This window comes from Schistocerca piceifrons, chromosome 1 (genome assembly GCF_021461385.2).
Source record: "Schistocerca piceifrons isolate TAMUIC-IGC-003096 chromosome 1, iqSchPice1.1, whole genome shotgun sequence".
NCBI classification, from domain to species: domain Eukaryota; kingdom Metazoa; phylum Arthropoda; class Insecta; order Orthoptera; family Acrididae; genus Schistocerca; species Schistocerca piceifrons.
In genome coordinates, this window is record NC_060138.1 from 285743072 (window position 1) to 285763568 (window position 20497).

At 43.8% G+C, this 20497-nt stretch overlaps 1 protein-coding gene across 1 annotated transcript in view; it reads right to left on the bottom strand.

The window, feature by feature from the left end:
• LOC124712400 (2-oxoglutarate dehydrogenase, mitochondrial-like) overlaps nucleotides 1-20497 on the bottom strand; it is a 175755-nt gene that overhangs the window by 116562 nt on the left and 38696 nt on the right. The window contains exons 5-6 of the mRNA XM_047242730.1: nucleotides 11489-11683; nucleotides 3473-3632 (exon numbers count right to left, since the gene is read on the bottom strand). Of these exons, the coding sequence (XP_047098686.1) occupies nucleotides 3473-3632; nucleotides 11489-11683 (355 nt within the window). The remainder of the gene's footprint in view (nucleotides 1-3472; nucleotides 3633-11488; nucleotides 11684-20497) is intronic.

Below are 20497 nucleotides of genomic sequence, written 5' to 3' on the forward strand. Positions count from 1 at the left end.
TTAAACGTCAACCACGACCTGCAGCAAATTATGATGCCCAAGTAGATGTTTTAGCTGCTGTCGCGGCTAATCCGCACATTAGTAGCAGACAAATTGCGCGAGAATCGGGAATCTCAAAAACGTCGCTGTTGAGAATGCTACATCAACATCAACTGCATCTGTACCATATTTCTATGCACCAGGAATTGCATGGCGACGACTTTGAACGTCGTGTACAGTTCTGCCACTGCGCACAAGAGAAATTACGGGACGATGACAGATTTTTTGCACGCGTTCTATTTAGCGACGAAGCGTCATTCACCAACAGCGGTAACGTAAACCGGCATAATATGCACTACTGGGCAACGGAAAATGCATGATGGCTGCGACAAGTGGAACATCAGCGACCTTGGCGGGTTAATGTATGGTGCGGCGTTATGAGAGGATGGATAATTGGCCCCCATTTTATCGTTGGCAATCTAAATGGTGCAATGTATGCTGATTTCCTACGTAATGTTCTACCGATATTACTACAAGATGTTTCACTGCATGACAGAATGGCGATGTACTTCCAGCATGATGGATGTCCGGCACATAGCTCGCGTGCGGTTGAAGCGGTATTGAATAGCAAATTTCATGACAGGTGGATTAGTCGTCGAAGCACCATACCATGGCCCGCACGTTAACCGGATCACACGTCCCCGGATTTCTTTCTGTGAGGAAAGTTGAAGGATATTTGCTATTGAGATCCACTGACGACGCATGACAACATGCGTCAGCGTATTGTCAATGCATGTGCGAACATTACGAAAGAGCGAACTACTCGCTGTTGGGAGGGATGTCGTTACACGTATTGACAAATGCACTGAGGTTGACGGACATCATTATGAGCATTTATTGCATTAATGTGGTATTTACAGGTAACCACGCTGTAACAGCATGCGTTCTCAGAAATGATAAGTTCACAAAGGTACATGTATCACATTGGAACAACCGAAATGAAATGTTCACACGTACCTACGTTCTGTATTTTAATTTAATAAACCTACCTGTTACCAACTGTTGGTCTAAAATTGTGAGCCATATGTTTGTGACTATTACAGCGCCATCTGTCACAAAGCGCAAAAAGTGGTCCAACTAAAACATTCATATTTCTTTACGTACAACACGAGTATGTAATAAAAAATGGGGGTTCCTGTTTAAAAAAAAAATAGTTGATATCCGTTTGACCTATGACAGCGCCATCTAGCGGGCCAACCATAGCGCCATCTGGTTTCCCCCTTCAAACTAGACAAGTTTCGTTCTTTGTAGTTTTTTCGTTTGACGATTATTTCGTGAGATATTTGGCCCAGTCACGATCAATGGACCACCCTGTAGTGTTAACCAAGAAAACTTACTTGTCAACATCTATGCTAATTAGTTACCTCGTAATCCACATTTTCTGGTACTAGTAGAGTAACACCGCCAGCTTTAGTATGTAGAGTAAGATGTCTTAGAGCGAAAGCAAACAGGCTAGCTAATCGTATCACGCAAGGTATCAGTCGCTTTCAGAGCTGGATAACAACAAAATCAATGTCACATGTGAACAGCCATACAATTCAAAAAGTAGCCTCGCTATGGTGAGCAGAAACTACAGTCGGACGCTGTCAGCTAATTCACCTGTCAAGGTCCAGCAGAGGCATTGCTACTAGGCGATGACGAAAGAAAGTCTCGAAAATGGTTCAAATGGCTCTGAGCACTATGGGACTTAACTTCTGAGGTCATCAGTCCCCTAGAACTCAGAACTACTTAAACCTAACTAACCTAAGGACATGACACACATTCATGCCCGAGGCAGGATTCGAACCTGCGACCGTAGCGGTCGCGCAGTTCCAGACTGTAGCGCCTAGAACCGCTCGGCCAACTCGGCCGGCAAAGAAAGTCTCTCAACTGAGGAACCGTCATACATGTTGGAACACGCCGATGATAGGCTATAACTCCATTGGAAAGATTAAAATAGGACCTTGTCTCGGCACGGGTAATGAGAAATATGCAAACCATTATCGACCTGATCTAGAGCTTGAACATGTTCTCGAACGAACATGTGCGGAATATGTTTCGACAGCAATATTTCTGCAGGCGACTTCGAATGACATACTGAGTCCATGTCACGTCCAGTTGTTGCACTATACCGGGCAAAAGGTGGTCCGACACAATATTAGGACGTATCTGGCATGTGCCTATCATTCCGCCTGAAGGAACGCTCGTCATTATTTTAATACTGCTCAGATCAAGAGAAGGAATAAAATCCTTTGGTAAGTTTCCATTCCAGTCGCTCAGTGTTAAAAATACGATGGGTTACGAGGATTCCACCAAAATTCCAACGGAATTGGCAATCTATTTTTGTGTGAGTTGTTAACCTTTTCTGATCGAAGAAGCATCACCGTTTGTGAGTAACGGCCACATTTCTCTTGTTGACTGGTTTAATTGTACTTCCTTTGTCACAGTGTGATTTGCCAAACTCATCTCACAGCAGCTATTGAGGCAGAATTCCGAAACAGAGTGCCTCATTAAACAAGTAATTGGCAATCACAGAGCTCAATAGCTTACGAGAAACCTCATAGTGTCGCTTTGCAGTAAAATAAAAGAAGAAATTTCATGTTTATTTTCATACTAGGAAGCTCTTGTTTCGCTAGCTGTCGATAACTCTTAAAAACTTAGTCACTGGAGTGAAATAACTAAAAAGGGAAGTATAAGTGCTGATATATCGATCGCCATAGATAAGAATGTTCCGTGTGTTTAAGAATTGGCAAAACACTCTCCTCCTTGTGTGCTATCATTCGCCAATCTTTCGTTTCGATGTCTCGAGCGGTTTAGGACATATGAGAGATGCGAGTATTTCATTCTCGCCGGCGTGAGATCGGAAGTGAGCGCGCTACATGGGATCCATTTTCTCGAGATCGGAGGCATATAGAGACCTCCTCCCAAGTCTAAACAAAAATTCAGCATGTTAGCTAATTTTCATACGCAGCAACATATGGTGTAGTACGCACCAAACGCAAAATCATAGCGACCCCTAATTTTCGTTGCAAACTTTTTGAGTTTTGCGTAGTGTGTTACTTAAATATGCACATCACAAAAAGAATGGTCATTAGCGAGGTGATGGGCACTTCGTCACGAAGATGACATATAACGCTACAAGTAAGGCACAAATCATATATTTTCAGTGAATAGTTTCTGTAAAATCGTTTGAGAAAGGTAACAGGTTGCGCGCGCTTCGGTTCTGTCAGCGCAGAGCGTCGCCAGTCGGCGCGTGCGAAGTTTGGTGAACGCGTCGCAATATGCGCTGGACCCGCGCGGCTCGTTTGGCACGTGCGCGTCGCGCTATAGTGTCACCTCACGTCACACGTGCTATACGCGTCTCAATTTGCGCCTAGCCTAGACCTGAAGCGTGAAAGTAGCGTCAGCTGTTGCGTGAAAAGTGCGGTCTCTTGTTGGCAGGGCGGTGACGCACCTTGCCAGGGTCGCGGTCGCTGAGGCGCTGCAGCGCGCGCGTGCGGCCCATGACAACGGCGCAGACCGCCTCCAGGTGCGAAGGGTTGGCCAGCAGCGCGACGCGGATCGGCCGGCCGGTGCTCGCGCTCTCGAACTGCTGGTGCGTGCCCAGGTGGTACCTGCCGCACACCGAAGCTCCTCAGTGTGATTTCCTCGCCGGGAACAAGTACGCTGCAAACAAAGTGGCATGTACAATTTAATCGTGAGATCGCACATAACTCAACTGCAAACGCTTCTGTTCCTCTGACGACGACTTGCAGAAGGCTTTCTCGATGTTAAGAAATGTCAACTGCAATCCAGGTCTCACTGTTACGATCAGTCATCTGATAACGGCTATACTGCGTTATAGCTGTAACCTTTGAATTTACGCTGCTTCTAACCAGGAAAGTACTTAGGCTCGAACAAACACAAATACACCAAAATCGTGTGAGAAATAATGTAAAGGTTTCTTATTGCACTAGTGATACTCCCGCATCTGCAAAACTCTGCAGTCGTCCGTTAGAGGCCTCTGCGTATGCCATGCCGCATTGCACACTGACCTGCCGGTACGCCAGTCGGGACCAGTAGGGACGGTGCAGTGTGCCTCTGAAGTTGCGTTTTGTGACATTATTTGTGTATTGAAGCGTCAGATGGCTCGGCGATTGGTAATCAATCCTGCTGATGTATTGCGATTGGTTGAGATGAAGTTACGAAGAACCCTTCTTCGTGAAGATGGTATTGGTGTAGAAGACGAATCATTCGCATGTTTTCTGGTATCTATTATAGTGCAGAAATATGAGCAGAAGTTAGAAACAGATACTGTTGTAACAAAAACACATAATGATGATAGGGATGATAATGACGAACAACTCATTGCAAACGGTAGTGTTACGGCAAGTGCGGGAAGAGGCGATGGAAGCAGTGACAGTGAATACCAACTGTCTCCCAAGAAGAAGGTTAAAGTTGCAAGTATCAAGTTGCAAGTATCATCACGGCGTTTGATGACAACAGACTGGAGAACATGTACGATGATTATTACGTAAGAGGTTTTGACACACACGACAAGCTTCTGAAAAGATACCCTACACTAAAGTCTAAAAGCAATACTAAAAACATACTGGATTACGTGGCAAAGAAAAGAGAAGGAAATACAGTTTTCAAAGAAAATCGTACACTGCTGTTCAAGACCATCAAGGAGCGTGTAATGGCGAAATTCGATGAAGCGCGAGAATGTGGTTCCGCCGTTCATTATTGGCATTTACAACATTGGGCATTGGACGTAGCCAGAAATCTCGGGTGTACAAACTTTACATCTTCACTGGGATTTATTACTAATTTGAAAAAGGAGTTTAGGATAACATCACGCCGTATCACTGTGCTCCAAGCACGAAAAGATAAGGAAGACGAAGAAGAGCTGATTGAAAGAGCTCAAACGTTTGTTGCTGACGTCAATGAGCATATCACGAGAGAAAACATCGATATGGAATTGTGATCAGAGTCAGTTCAACTATGAACTTTCTTGTCACAGAACACTATCCATGAAAGGGGAGAGAAACACTGTCGCGATGTTGCAATCAGTTAACTGTGCAACACATAGTTACACGATTGACGTTGCTATATCAGTGGACGGACGACTGGCAGACAAACTCTATATTTGCTTCCAAGAATCCAGTGGAAAGTCTGGACCCCGCGTGTCAAGGGAAATAGAAACGCGGTGCCCTCCAAATGTCGTCGTCGATGCAAGTGTGAGTGGGAAGATGACGAAACAACATCTGAAGACGTTTTTTCTGTCAGTTTTGAATCCACATTTGTCGAGAAAGTCATTAATACTTTGTGACTCCTGGTCTGGACATAAGGATGAACGAGTACTACTGGAAGCATCTGGCGGAAAACATGTAGATTTAAAAATCATTCCGCCTAAAACTACAAAATATGCACAACCTCTGGATGTGTATTTCTTCAGGCAATATAAAATATATGCCAAGAGAATAACAGACTTCATTAAACTACGTTCCAGTAATATGCAGCCGAAATTGCACGACAGATTCTTTATCATGAATATGCATTCTGTCATTCACAATCAGTTATCTGCGGGAGTATACAGACCAATGCTTCGTTACGCGTGGTGGAACGCTGGCTACGATATTGGTGAACCAGTGAGCAACTTCAAAAGTGTCATTGACGTGGCGTTCAACACTGATATTATAGAATGTGCAAATACGCCATGCGATCAACTTGCAATTCTTCACTGTGCGTTTTGCAGTCATTCGTATTGCTCGGAGCATTTTATTGACATTCCGCATTTACATTTATAGTTAAGATTGCTGCATTGCGTATGGCGCCTACAAGTACATCTACAGTGATATCTAGAGCATGACTGCAGAGTTTGGCAGAAAAACGACACCCACCAGCACGTTCAGAGGTACATAATGGTCCTGTAACCAAACGTTCATACAGATCTGTTTGTTCGAGCCAAAGTACTTTCCTGGTAAGTTAAATATCTGAGTAGGTGCTGTGACACAGAGCATTATACCCTACGCGGGGCGACAAGAGCTCGCTGCATGTAGCCAATGCAAAACCATAGTCATCTAGTAACCTCACCAGAAATGCACGTAATATCGTTATGTGGCCTAACAAAGCTTAACGTAAAGCAGCCGCGACAGTAACTGTCCACACTGGCGTATTAATGTTCTTCAGCTCCCTTTTGTGCGTTTACTGTCATTCCATCCGCTTATCAGTTACCTCCATCATTATCCCTAAAGTGATCCGCGATCCACTAGCCTAGGGAACAGACTGCTGATATCACGATTCGGTCGGGACGGCGTAGGTCCCCTCCACTTCTCAAGAACGTGGCTTATGGAAGCTGGACTTCTAAACTTTGCACAGATGTTGTACATTTTTGACTTCTTCTTTTTCTCCTTGACACGGAACAATGACGAGCGCGCTGTCACACTTCCCGCGCTTTGCCAAAGCTGCACTCGACGCTCGGCAATAAGCTAGTACAGGGCTTGGGCAAAAATATGAAAATACCACGAGAAATTCGCGCTTGAACATAAATACAAATTCCAGCCGAGCCTGCATGTTGCGCTGCTGTATTTGACCACAAACAGCATCTATACAAGTGTTTGGTGTTTCAAGAGGCCTCATAAAAGACGCTCTATCTGTGCTTTCTCAGATTTTTTTATCATCTCACGGGTAAAGACTGCATTGGGAGCTTATGTGATTGATTTTTATTCTCTTATTACGCTTGATATTCGGCATCCCGTGAACATCTATTCACCTTTCCTAAATATGGCGACTACTTAATTGTATGAATGAGTGTAATTACAAAGGCATACACATCGGTAAATTCAGGTGAGTTATCTTGGTTTCTTCTTCTATCAGGGCCTGGGAAGGGCCGTTGTGTTTAAGTCTCCTTGCAACGTTGTGGCACCACTTTGGCAAGGCGTCCGTCTGCTCCTCCTTCCTTAAAACGCGGCCTCGCGATTGGTGCCCTCAGACACACGCGCAAGAAAGACGGTTGTTCAAATTTTAGTTGTTGAGTTCGTGAGAAGTTCACAACAGAGGAACTAGGCATCGTATTTGCCATCTTCTGGTTGGAGGAAACGCCAGGTACCACTCCAAATCCTTTTTATCAACTGGTCAGTTCGTTTCCGCCAAGCTTTTCCCGTCTCTTAGAGAAAGCTTTTGACAACGTTGACTGGAATACTCTCTTTCAAATACTGAAGGTGGCAGGGGTAAAATACAGGCAGCGAAAGGCTATTTATAATTTGTACAGAAACCAGATGGCAGTTATAAGGGTCAAGGGACACGGAAGGGAAGCAGTGGTGGGGAAGGGATTGAGACAGGGTTTCAGCCTCTCCCCAATGTTATTCAATCTGTATATTGAGCAAGCAGTAAAGGAAACAAAAAGAAAAATTCGGTGTAGGTATTAAAATCCATGGAGAAGAAATAAAAATTTTGAGGTTCGCCGATGACATTGTAATTCTGTCAGAGACAGCAAAGGACTTGGAAGAGCAGTTGAACGGAATGGGTAGTGTCTTGAAAGGAGGATATAAGCTGAACATCAACAAAAGCAAAACGAGGATAATGGAATGTAGTTGAATTAAGTCGGGTGATGTTGAGGAAATTAGATTAGGAAATGAGACGCCTAATGTAGTAAAGAAGTTATGCTATTTAGGGAGCAAAATAACTGACGACGGTCGAAGTAGAGAGGATATAAAATGTAGACTGGCAATGGCAAGGAAAGCGTTTCTGAAGAAGAGAAATTTGTTAACATCGAGTAGAGATTTAAGTGTCAGGAAGTCGTTTCTGAAAGTATTTGTATGGAGTGTAGCCATGTGAGGAAATGAAACATGGACGATAAATAGTTTGGACAAGAGGAGAATAGAAGCTTTCGAAATGTGATGCTACAGAAGAATGCTGAATATTATATGGGTAGATCATATAACTAATGAGGAGGTACTGAATAGGATTGGGGAGAAGAGGAGTTTGTGGCACAACTTGACAAGAAGAAGGGACCGGTTGGTAGGACATGTATTGAGGCATCAAGGGATCACCAATTTAGCATTGGAGGGCAGTGTGGAGGGTAAAAATGGTAGAGGGAGACCAAGAGATGAATACACTAATCAGATCCGGAAGGATATAGGTTGCAGTAGGTACTGGGAGATGAAGATAGGATAGAGTAGTATGGAGAGCTGCATCGAACCAGTCTCAGGACTGAAGAACACAACAACAACAACCAGTTACAGTTATAGGAGGTAGGGATTGCTGTAGTCACTGGGAGGAAGATCCACAATGGATGCCGCTATCAGAGTGGCTATTAACGTTTAGCAGATATAGAAATTCTGGGTGGGAACAGGCGACAAGATGATTTCCACTGAAGTGAATGGGCTGCTGCAGACTGTCAGTAGGAATAGAGGTACTTCTATGTCTGAAACTGATACCGGGGACAGCTGACGGCTCTGATCGAGTACACTCGGAATATGGGAAAATCCTGGCTCTCAAGAAAGAAGATGACCAGCAAGACTGTATAAATTGTATTAAACCAGATTATATCCCTAAAATCTGAAAAGAGTGGTAGCCATCCTAAAATCTGGCATTCAGGCGTCATTCTGAAGAACTTCAGACCAAACTTCGTATTGTACAGCCTCTTCAAGTCATCTGAGAAGATCAAAGAAAGTAGTCTGAACCTCTCCATTATGGATATTCTTCTCTGAAACCAACCACAACTCAAGGCTGGTAGCAATTGTTGCGACAAAGTCTTGGCCCTCGCAACGTACGTTGACGATGGATACAAGAAGAAAAGTTAGACTGAAGTAGCTGCCGTCGTTTTATTTGATCTACACTTTACAGTAACGGGAGAGTTGTCTCGAGATTTCTCCTGTTCTCCTCGACGATGTTTTGGTCAATTATCACAACCATAAAGTTGTCATTTAAGAGGAATGGCTACACGTTCCTCTTCATAGCATTCGTATGCGAGAGCTTCTTTGCGGATACAATTATCTATCACTTGTGTCTATTCTCGTTCTGAAATATGTCAACATAGTCATAACTAATCCAAATCGAAGATAAGAAGGGCGAGTTGGCAAAAAAAGAAAGCCTTGAATTTCGCGAAGCCTTGCGTCCAAGATACTCCTCAATCTTCAAAGATACACACGACCGATTTTGCTACACATCCTGACATTTCTTCTCGGCACAGACAATACACAGCTGTCGACTCTCGCTCTATCCAAGCGAACACCTATAATGTCTCGTAGGTGTGTACTGAATTTTGTAATCGTATTGACTTAATATTCCAACTGGTGGTACACATTACTTACTTTATTTTCTTACTAGCGTATAAACTGAGCATTGCCCAGGTATTCATTTTGCCAATTTTCAGTTAGAAACGTACAGTTTCCGTACGCTTGGCGCAGCTGCTTTGAGTGTCTATAACGCGATTTTCTAAACGTCTCTATGGCAACGCCTCTTCATAGCGCTATTGACGGCTATTGCTTTCGCCCACAGCCATTTGCGCTTCACAGCTGAAAGTTGTCAAAAACGTGTCGGGGATTTCCTTAAGTTGACTCGACTAGAGGAGTTTCTTAGCAGTAAAGAATAAATGTATTAATACTTCATGCATGATGCGGCGTTGTTTCACGCATCTCGGTGTTCATGACATCATAACTCTTGAACTATGTGTCGTACGTACTACGATACGTTTGCGTAGGTTTGCGGCCGTTTTTCACGAATCTCATTGATTTGATATATGACATAATATCTCCTGAACTATGATAGGTAGGCGGTCCTTACTGCGATTGTTGCCTGACAGTAATGAATGTGATTACCAAGTCTCGTAGAAATCGGTCCAATGGTTTACGAGGAGATGTGGAAGGTATACACACACACACACACACACACACACACACACATACAATATACACTATTGGCGATTAAAATTGCTACACCAAGAAGAAATGCAGATGATAAACGGGTATTCATTGGACAAATATATTATACTAGAACTGATATGAGATTACAGTTTCAAGCAATTTAGGTGCATAGACCCTGAAAAATCAGTACCCAGAACAACCACGTCTGGCCGTAATAACGACCTTCATTTCGCCTGGGCATTGAGTCAAACAGAGCTTGGATGGCGTATACAGGTACAGCTGCCTATGTAGCTTCAAACGATACCGTAGTTCATCAAGAGTAGTGAGTGGCTTATTGTGACGACCCAGTTGCTCGGCCACCATTGACCATACATTTTCAATTGGTGAGAGACCTGGAGAATGTGCTGGCCAGGGCAGCAGTCGAACATTTTCTGTATACAGAAGGGCCCGTACAGGACCTGCAACACGCGGTTGTGCGTTATCCTGCTGAAATGTAGGGTTTCGCAGGGATCGAATGAAGGGTAGAGCCACGGGTCGTAACACATCTGAAATGTAACGTCCACTGTTCAAAGTGCCGTCAATGCGAACAAGAGGTGACCGAGACGTGTAACCAATGGCACCCCATACCATCACGCCAGATGATACGCCAGTATGGCGATGACGAATACACGCTTCCAATGTTCGTTCACCGCGATGTCGCCAAACACGGATGCGACCATCGTGATGCTGTAAACAGAACCTGGATTCATCCGAAAAAATGACGTTTTGCCATTCGTGCACCCAGGTTCGTCGTTGAGTACACCATCGCTGGCGCTCCTGTCTGTGATGCAGCGTCAAGGGTAACCGCAGCCATGATCTCCGAGCTGATAGTCCATGCTGCTGCAAACGTCGTCGAACTGTCCGTGCATATGGTTGTTGTCTTGCAAACGTCTCCATATGTTGACTAAGGGATCGAGACGTGGCTTCACGATCCGTTACAGCCATGCGGATAAGATGCCTGTCATGTCTACTGCTAGTGATACGAGGCCGTTGGGATCCAGCACGGCGTTCCGTATTACCATCCTGAACCCACTGATTCCATATTCTGCTAACAGTCATTGTATCTCGACCAACGCGAGCAGCACTGTCGCGATGCTACAATCCGACGGTTATCAAAGTCGGAAACGTGATGGTACGCATTTCTCCTCCTTACACGAGGCATCACAACAACGTTTCACCATGGAACGCCGGTCAACTGCTGTTTGTGTGTGAGAAATCGGTTGGAAACGTTCCTCATGTCAGCACGTTGTAGGTGTCGCCACCGGCGCCAACCTTGTGTGACTGCTCTGAAAAGCTAATCATTTGCATATCACAGCATCTTCTTTCTGTCGGTTAAATGTCGCGTCTGGAGCACGTCATCTTCGTGGTGTAGCAATTTTAATGGCCGGTAGTGTACGTACATACATCCATTTCTTAGTAAGGTATCAAAGTCAAATTTCTAAAAATGAAAAGGAAATGGAGCCCAGGAACAACAAGGCTCTTGTCAGTAACTACCGAAGCTTACACCTGGGATGATTTACCAAATTCACGTAGGTGACCACACGGCTCCTACTAAGAGTACTGAGAAGATGGGGGAGACCCACTTGATGTCGCCAGAGCCGCTGTCGGCGAACGGCAGGCTGACGAAGAGCGCGAAGAGCTTGTGTAGCGGCGCGCGGCACACGTTGGCCATGACGTTGAGGCGGCCGCGGTGCGCCATGCCCAGCTGGAACGTGTCGACGCCCAGCGCGGCCGCGCCCTCCATCAGCTGGCACAGCGCCGGCACCAGCACCTCGCACCTGCCAGCGACACACACCCATCAAACGGTGAACTACGCTAAATAATGCACGCCGACTGAGTCCACCAACCGTGTACACGCTAACTAAAACGCCGCGTCAGGTCAGCGAAACGGAAAGCTTGAAGGCGGAACTTCAGAAACTGCTGCAGTCGCGGATCGAGGGCGAGTGGGATTACGGGGGTCTTGACCCCCTCCCTCCCCCCCCCCCCCAAACAACATACAGTAGCATGAAATTAATCGTTTTGAAAAAGACAAGGAATTCTGTAAAGGCCCACATTCCATGTCTGACCATACCTAATGTCAACAACCAATGTTACTGGGCTGTAAATCCACAGGTAGAAGTGACAAACTAAGCGAAGTTGAGTAAGCGAAGACGGAAACAGGAAGATCTTCCACTAAGAAAATAATTATGGAAAGGCTGGAATGATTTTAAAATGTTGTGTTCCTCTGAAGTACAATTTCTTGGATGTTACGCTAAGGCGATGTACTACGTACTGATGTGAAGAAAATATATTTATTACTATTATGATAAAATACTTTATATATTTTATTGTTATTGTTATTATTATTAAAATCTTGGGCGTCTGTGGCACGCTAAAAGCTTGAGTAACGGCAAGTAATATTTATAGACGGGAGGGGGAGAGAAGTTGGAGACGACAAAAGAACCGCACCCTGGATCCACGCCTGAACCACAATTCAGTTTCGGAATTCATAGCTAAGAACGATACATAATATTTTCTTTATATCGGGTTCCAAAGCACCTACAAACTTATTGATGGTTAAACCAATGCTCCACCAGAGCTGTCGTCAGAAATTTAAAAATTTGTTATTATCCAATGCAGCCCTTCATCGCCATTGTCAAGAGGTGTTAGATGTGTGCCCAAGTCATTTCAGTACAACCCGCGTATTCTTTTTACCTAGGCATGCATCGAGCACTTTGATTATCAGGACGTAATGTCAACATCTATGCTGTTGTTTACAGAATGTAACATTGACGAGCCGGGCGAAGTGGCCGAGCGGTTCTAGGTGTTACAGTCTGGAACCGCGCGACCGGTACAGTCGCAGGTTCGAATCCTGCCTCGGGCATGGATGTGTGTGATGTCCTTAGGTTAGTTAGGTTTACGTAGTTCTAAGTTCTAGGGGACTGATGACCTCAGAAGTTAGGTCCCATAGTGCTCAGAGCATTTGAACCATTTTTGAACATTGACGAATTGGTGGTAAAAGCGAATACGTTGCTTGTCGGCAGCATCCTTTGGGAATCTGTTTCCTAAAACTAGCAACATTCACACCTGTCAAGTGTAATGCTTGCGATATGTATCCCTGAAAACACATCTTAGATACATATATGGTTCGTGTATGCAGTTTATCATGAAAGAAGGTATACATGTGGAAGAGGCCTGGAGACACTGAAAGGTTTCAGATAGATTATATAATGGTAAGACAGAGATTTGGGAACCAGGTTTCAAATTGTAAGACATTTCCAGGGGTTGATGTGGACTCTGACCGTAATCTATTGGTTATGAACTGTAGATTAAAACTGAAGAAACGGCAAAAAGGCGGGAATTTAAGGACATGGGACCTGGATAAACTGACTAAACCAGAGGTTGTACAGAGTTTCAGGGAGAGCATAAGGGAACAATTGACAGGAATGGGGGAAATAAGTACAGTAGAGGAAGAATGGGTAGCTTTGAGAGATGAAATAGTGAAGTCAACAGAGCATCAAATAGGTAAAAAGGCGAGGGCTTGTAGAAATCCTTGGCTAACAGAAGAGATCTAGAATTTAAATGATGAAAGGAGAAAATGTAAAAATGTAGTAAATGAAGCAGGCAAAACCAGTTCTAAGCAAAGAAGGGAAAGCAGAAAGGTGGAAGGAGTATATAGAGAGCAGTATTATGAAAATGGAAGAGGACGTGAGTGAAGATGAAATGGTACTGTATGAAAAGTTTGGCAGAGCACTGAAAGACCTAAGATGAAACAAGGCCCCGGAAGTAGACAACTGTCCATAAGAACTACTGATAGCCATGGAAGAGCCAACCCTGACCAAACTCTACCATCTGGTGAGCAAGATGTATGAGACATGCCAAATACCCTCAGACTTCAAGAAGAATGTAATAATTCCAATCCCCCAAGGAAGCAGGTGCTGACAGGTGTGAAAATTACCGAACTATCAGTTTGATAGGTCGCGGCTGCAAAATACTGACACGAATTCTTCACAAACGAATAGAAAAACTGGTAGAAGCTGACCTTAGGGATAATCAGTTTGGATTCCATAGAAATGCTGGAACACATGAGGCAATACTGACCCTACGACCTATATTAGAAGACAGATTAAGGAAAAGCGAACCTATGTTTCTAGCATTTGTAGACTTAGAAAAAGCTTTTGACAATGTTGACTAGAATACTCTCTTTCAACTTCTGAATGTGGAAGGGGTCAAATACAGGGAGCGAAGCCGGCCGGAATGGCCGAGCGGTTCTAGGTGCTATAGTCTGGAGCCGCGCGACCGCTACGGTCGCAGGTTCGAATCCTGCCTCGGGCATGGATGTGAATGATGTCCTTAGGTTAGTTAGGTTTAAGTAGTTCTAAGTTCTAGGGGACTGATGACCTCAGAAGTTAAGTCCCATAGTGCTCAGATCCATTCGAACCATTTGAACAGGGAGCGGAAGGCTGTTTACAATTGTACAGAAACTAGACTGCAGTTATACGAGTCGAGGGACATGAAAGGGAAGCAGTGGTTGAGAAGGGGGGAAGACAGGGTTGTAGCCTGTCCCCGATTTTATTCAATCTCTATATTGAGCAAGCAGTAAAGCAAACAAAAGAAATGTTTGGAGTAGGAATTAAAATCCATGCAGAAGAAACAAAAACTTTGAGGTTTGCCGACAACATTGTAATTCTGTCAGAGACAGCAAAGGCCCTGGAACAGCAGGTGAACGGAATGGACAGTGTCTTGAAAGGAGGATATAAGATGAACATCAACAAAAGCAAAACGAGGATAATGGAGTATAATCGAATTAAATCAGGTGATGTTGGTATTAAATTAGAAAATGAGACAAAGTATTAGATGAGTTTAGTATTTAGTGAGCAAAACAACTGATGGTGGTCGAAGTAGAGAGGATATCAAATGTCCACTGGCAATGGCAAGGAAAGTATTTTTGAAGAAGAGAAATTTATTAACATCGAGTATAGATGTAAGTGTCAGGAAGTCTTTTCTAAAAGTATTTGTTTGGAATGTAACCATGTATGGATGTGAAACATGGACATTAAATAGTTTACACAAGAATTCCGAAGATTAGATGGGTATATCACGTAACTAATGAGAAGATACTGAATAGAACTGTATAGAAGAGAAATTTGTAGTACAGCTTGACTAGAAGAAGGGATTGGTTCTGAAGCATCAAGGGATCGCCAAGTTAGTATTGGAGGGCAGCGTTTAGAGTAAAAATCGTAGAGGGAGACCAAGAGATGAATGCACTAAGCAGATTCAGAAGGATGTAAGGAGCAGTAGTTGCTTGGAGATGAAGATGCTTGCACAGGATAGAGTAGCATTGAGAGCCGCATCAAACCAGCCTCCGGACTGAAGACCGCCACCACCACCACCACCACTACCACAACAACAACAACAATGCAATTTATTGCGTTGAATTCCTACACTGGTTGTGTACGGCCTCCGCTTTTAGCTTTTGTTCAAACTGTGCTGAAGTACCGTCTGAAGATATGCAAAAATAGCGTGACAAGGAAATGTGCTCAATAACTTTAAAAAGAAACAGAGTAAGATGTTTTCTTCGCAGTTTGACATACACGCTGTTATCAAAACAGAACTTCCTTCAGTCACTGCAGCTGTGGTTTTATCTCTACTACACTTCCCGTGCTCTGCTTAACACGCAATGACCATGTCAAGTGTATTTGCAAAGAATGTTGTAAAATGGTTCAAATGTCTCTGAGCACTATGGGACTTAACTTCTAAGGTCATCAGTCCCCTATAACTTAGAACTACTTAAACCTAACTAACCTAAGGACATCACTCAAATCCATGTCCGAGGCAGGATTCAAACCTGCGACCGTAGCGGTCGCACGGTTCCAGACTGAAGCGCCTGGAACTGCACGGTCACAGCGGCCGGCTGAATATTGTAGATCACAACATTTGATATAAGTGCAAATTTAACAGCATCGTCTGTCAAAATGCAATATTCTTTGTGATCTGTCTAAGACGTTTGACTATGCAAATAGCAACATTCTTATAGAGAAACTGAAATTGTATCCAACTGAATACGCAGATGGAAAGTGAAGAATTCAAATGTTCGTCAGCCATTCAGTTGTAGGGTTACAATGCTTCCCTGTTCCCTCAGATGACTATTCTTGTACAACTTACCCGTAGTCCATATTGATTACAATCCATAGTGGCATTAAACTAAAGACTTTCTTCATTATATATTGCGGCACAAGTAATAATTTATTTACTGCATATTTAACTAGCAGGATACAGTGATTTATGTAAAGAAGATCCATCATTCAGTGAGCACAGAGGTTTAACACTAGATTCATTCTCCTATTGTTTCCTGTACATGATGGCCTACCTTACAAAGATGTGAATATAAATTTCTTTCGTTATCTTGAAAACGTCATAGTCAGGTCTGCGAAATATGTATCGGACTGGATTAGTGAAAAGTGGTTATTATTTAATTTGGAAAAACACAATTAATAAAATTATGTACAAGGTGGGATGTAGTTCTGACGTCACTATACTTCTGGGCCTAATTATAGATGGGCACTTCAACTGGAAATAAATATTTAAATCTCCTTACAGCTTAAATATATAACTGCATATTCACTGAATAACAGCCGATTTAATGAAGTTCAAAAAATGGTTCAAATGGCTCTGAGGACTATGCGACTTAACTTCTGAGGTCATCAGTCGCCTAGAACTTAGAACTAATTAAACCTAACTAACCTAAGGACATCACACACATCCATGCCCGAAGCAGGATTCGAACCTGCGACTGTAGCGGTCGCTCGGCTCCAGACTGTAGCGCCTAGAGCCGCACGGCCACTCCGGCCGGCTTTTAATGAAGTTACCTTACGTTGTATACTTTTACTGATTGCCCGATAGCACGCATAATAACATTATGTGTCAATAGTGCCCTTAAACGAAAGCATTCGTTGCATAAAGAAGTGCGGAGTATGTGTTGGCGTGCATCCTCAAACATATTGTAGGGAGCTATTTAAACAGTGGTTCCAGAATACAGCCGGAGTTTGGCACAAAAACGGAACAAATTATGCAGACGTAAGAATATCTCTAATGAACTGAATGTACTGACAGACAATAAAATCACTTTTGCTTAGCAAGTAATTTTATCCACAGGGAAGATTATGAATAGATGTGTGTGTGTGTGTGTGTGTGTGTGTGTGTGTGTGTGTGTGTGTGTATGTGTGTGTGTGCGCGCGCGCGCGCGCGCGCGCGCGCGTGTGTGTGTGTGTGTGTGTGTGTGTGTGTGTGTGTGTGGGTGTGTTTGTGTGTGTGTATGTGTGTATGTGTGTGTTTGCTCGCGTGCATGTGTATGTGGTGATGTGGTGGGTCGGTGGATCAGTGGGTGTTGTGACTGAAACAGAACAATATTTGTTAACTGATACATATAGACGGCAAAATATAACAAACATTTTTATTTAAGTCACTGTGGTTACAATTAATCACAATGCAGCCGTTAGTTAGATGCAAGTCCACACAACTAAAAATAATTCACTTAAGGAATTAATCTTCTCAATCAGTGTTCAAAAGAGGAAAGAAGAACTTCAAGTTTTCAGTCTAGTCAGAAGGAATAGTGAATTAGTCACTGATAGACTAAGTCAACTAGAAAGTTTATCACTGAGACGAGGCGTGGCTAGGAAGTTCCTCGCTGAGAGACTATATCTGACTGGAAGTTAACTGTCCATTAGCGGCAGAGTCCAATGAGGCAGTGGTCAATGGTGAGAACAATGGCTTCTGCTGTATAGATAGCTTGGCTGCTCTCAGAACATACTGGAGCTGGAGTGTCTGGGACCGGTCGGCAATGGGAATTGACTGGCTAGGCGCTGAGTGGTCAATTAAGCAATTGTTGGGTGAAAAGTTACCTGTCCTGTACTCAAATGGACGTGTGATCAGCATAGAGAAAAAGTCCAGTGACTGTAGTGGCGTTGGTTGCAGTGCAAGCACCCTGGATGGCGATGATGGCACTGTGAGATTTCTGCAGGCCTGCTGGCAGATGTTATTTGGCGTAGGTGGATACTTGCCGGTGTTATTACTTACTGGTGGTGCACGTTGGCCGGTGTTATTGTTCACCAGAAGTTGGTGCCTGCTGATGTGGTAAACCATGAGTGTTGGCTGTGTTGCAATATAGCTGAAATTTTGGGATAGTGCATCTCTTCCCCACACACCTCCCACCTGGTGATAGATGGTGGAGCCATCTCCATGATACACAAGTGTATCCAATGGCTGAGATGTCCCAGGAGATGTAGCAGACGTCCATTGGGATGTGGCCTGTGGTAGCCTTGGGAATTATGGTCTTGAGGATGAGGGGCTCCAGCTGCGGAAGCTGCAGCTTGCCAGGATCCTGGCATCGATGGAGCATCTCTGAAAAACAAAATGTGGCAGTACCATCATTGGATACGTCCGTATCCAAAGACAATGGAGGTGGTTGTTATGTTTCTGGACCCATGCCTGACGGTGCTTCTGGATATCTACAGTCGAGTAGCTCAAAAGTCAGGTGATCTGGACTTGGACCCACCACCATTTGTCCCAGAGAGAACACAGCAGCAAACGCTTCATAACTCAGCTGGCAGCGATGTGCTTGTCCAGCTGGTGGTGGATCACCATAGGCGATTGGCTCTATGATGGAAAATTGGGTGCGCTGAGGATAATTCCAGACAGGGGCTGTTACTGTGTTGGGGCACGATGTGCTAGGTTGAGAGAAAGAGTATCCAAGCATCCACTCTATTGTGATATTGCTGTAGATCAGCCATTTGCATCTTAAAAGACCATACCAAACGCTCAGCAAGACCATTAGATTCCTGATGAAAGGTACTACTCAGACATACTAGATGCTGTTTGCCTCACAGAATTGTCTGAATTCAATATATAATAAACTATCAGCCTCGATTGCGGTAATGAAACCAACCTTTACATAGGTTTCAGCCCAAGTAATTGAGCCTTCTTCAGAAGATGGACCTGAATCTATAATATTTCTAAGAGGGCAAGGTCTAGAAATAAAACTAAAACAGCCTAAGTAGGTGTAGTCACATTGTCTGAATTCCTGCTAGCAGAATTGAGCCCTTTTATCTATGACCAAAGCAGTGAGCAACCCTTCAGTCAACAAAACAAATTACAATACTTGAATTGTTTTCCATAGGTAATGGACCTCACATATGAAGTGTACGGAAATTTGCTATATGCAACGATCAAAATAAGCTATTTGGCCTCCAAAACTGGTTCTGCAAGATCCAGATGTACCCACAATCACAGCTATGTAGGAGGAGACCACTTGAAATATCTTTTTGGTAGGGTCACCTGGTGGCCTTGTCAGTAATGGCAGTCAGCAAGAGTGTGTTCGATGTCCCTATCAGTACCCATCCAGTATACATGATCCTGGGCCATCCTCTTCCTATGATGTCCCAATGTCCTTGACGGAGGAAGTCGACTACTTGACAGTGAAGGGCTCTGGAAACAATGATATGCATCTTGCCACTCTCTCCAAGGAGGAGGAGGACATCCTAGAAAACAATGAGACCAAGACGTCATTGCCAATAGGCAGCCGTCTCTTAGATGCAAATGAGCTTCTTACCAGCTACCCAACCCGTGGTGACATAATGTGAAACCTCCTGCCGAACTGTATCGTTAAGAACCAGCTTTGTGATAGATGCTCCACAAGTGGGGAACTGTGTTACTGTCTCAACTGATTCCACATCCATGTGAAAGCAAACTTTGTTGGTGTATTGAGGGAAGCGTCCTGTCCTGTCAGAAGGCGAGTGGGAACGTCACTATTCACTTGTTGAGCAGTGGTTTGGTGTTGAATATCATAGCTGTATATAGAGAGGAATATAGGGTCTGTCTTCATGACAATAATGTTATCCAGATAAAAGGCCGTTCTATGGACGTCATTCGTCAATTGCAATTTAAAAACTATTTTTAACGCAACTAATGTGCTATTTCGCCACATTGGGATTCTTCAAAACAGTTTCTGAAAATGATGAACAAAAATCTGTATGACAAGATTGGTCTTTGCGGTGATTGGTGACGTGTGAGGGTAAGTGGTTACGTAATGGGGGCTCGGCGGTAGTGACAGAAACTGCGACATTTAGAGTCATCCCGCAATTTTGACACTACAACTGCTAGGTCGCTGGCGTTGGCAGAAATGAAAAAACTGGGTAGTTGACGTGAAGTGTTCCGGACAAATCCATTGTGTGACGAAGCCGAACGACGGACCCATCGGAAACCTTTTATTGTGCCATTTACGTGAATTAACCATTGTTAGCAAAGTGGTTATCGCCAAGCGTGAACGTGTTTTCCTTCCAATTCTTGCTCTAAGGGGGATAAGCAGACTGCTACCTTGTTGATGTACAGAATATATAATAATAGATCAATACTTAAATACACAGCTCTGAAAGCGGCAGTTATATTTACAATGTGCAGCCGATATTTTTGTAGGGCATCGTATATTTATAAATCGATACTTCTTTTCGATTCGTCTGCAGCCGATAATGATATTGTCCTAAATATCAGTGTATCGGATTCCCGATATTTTAAAAATATCAACAGTCCTAGTATCAATGACGTATCTACATCCGTTA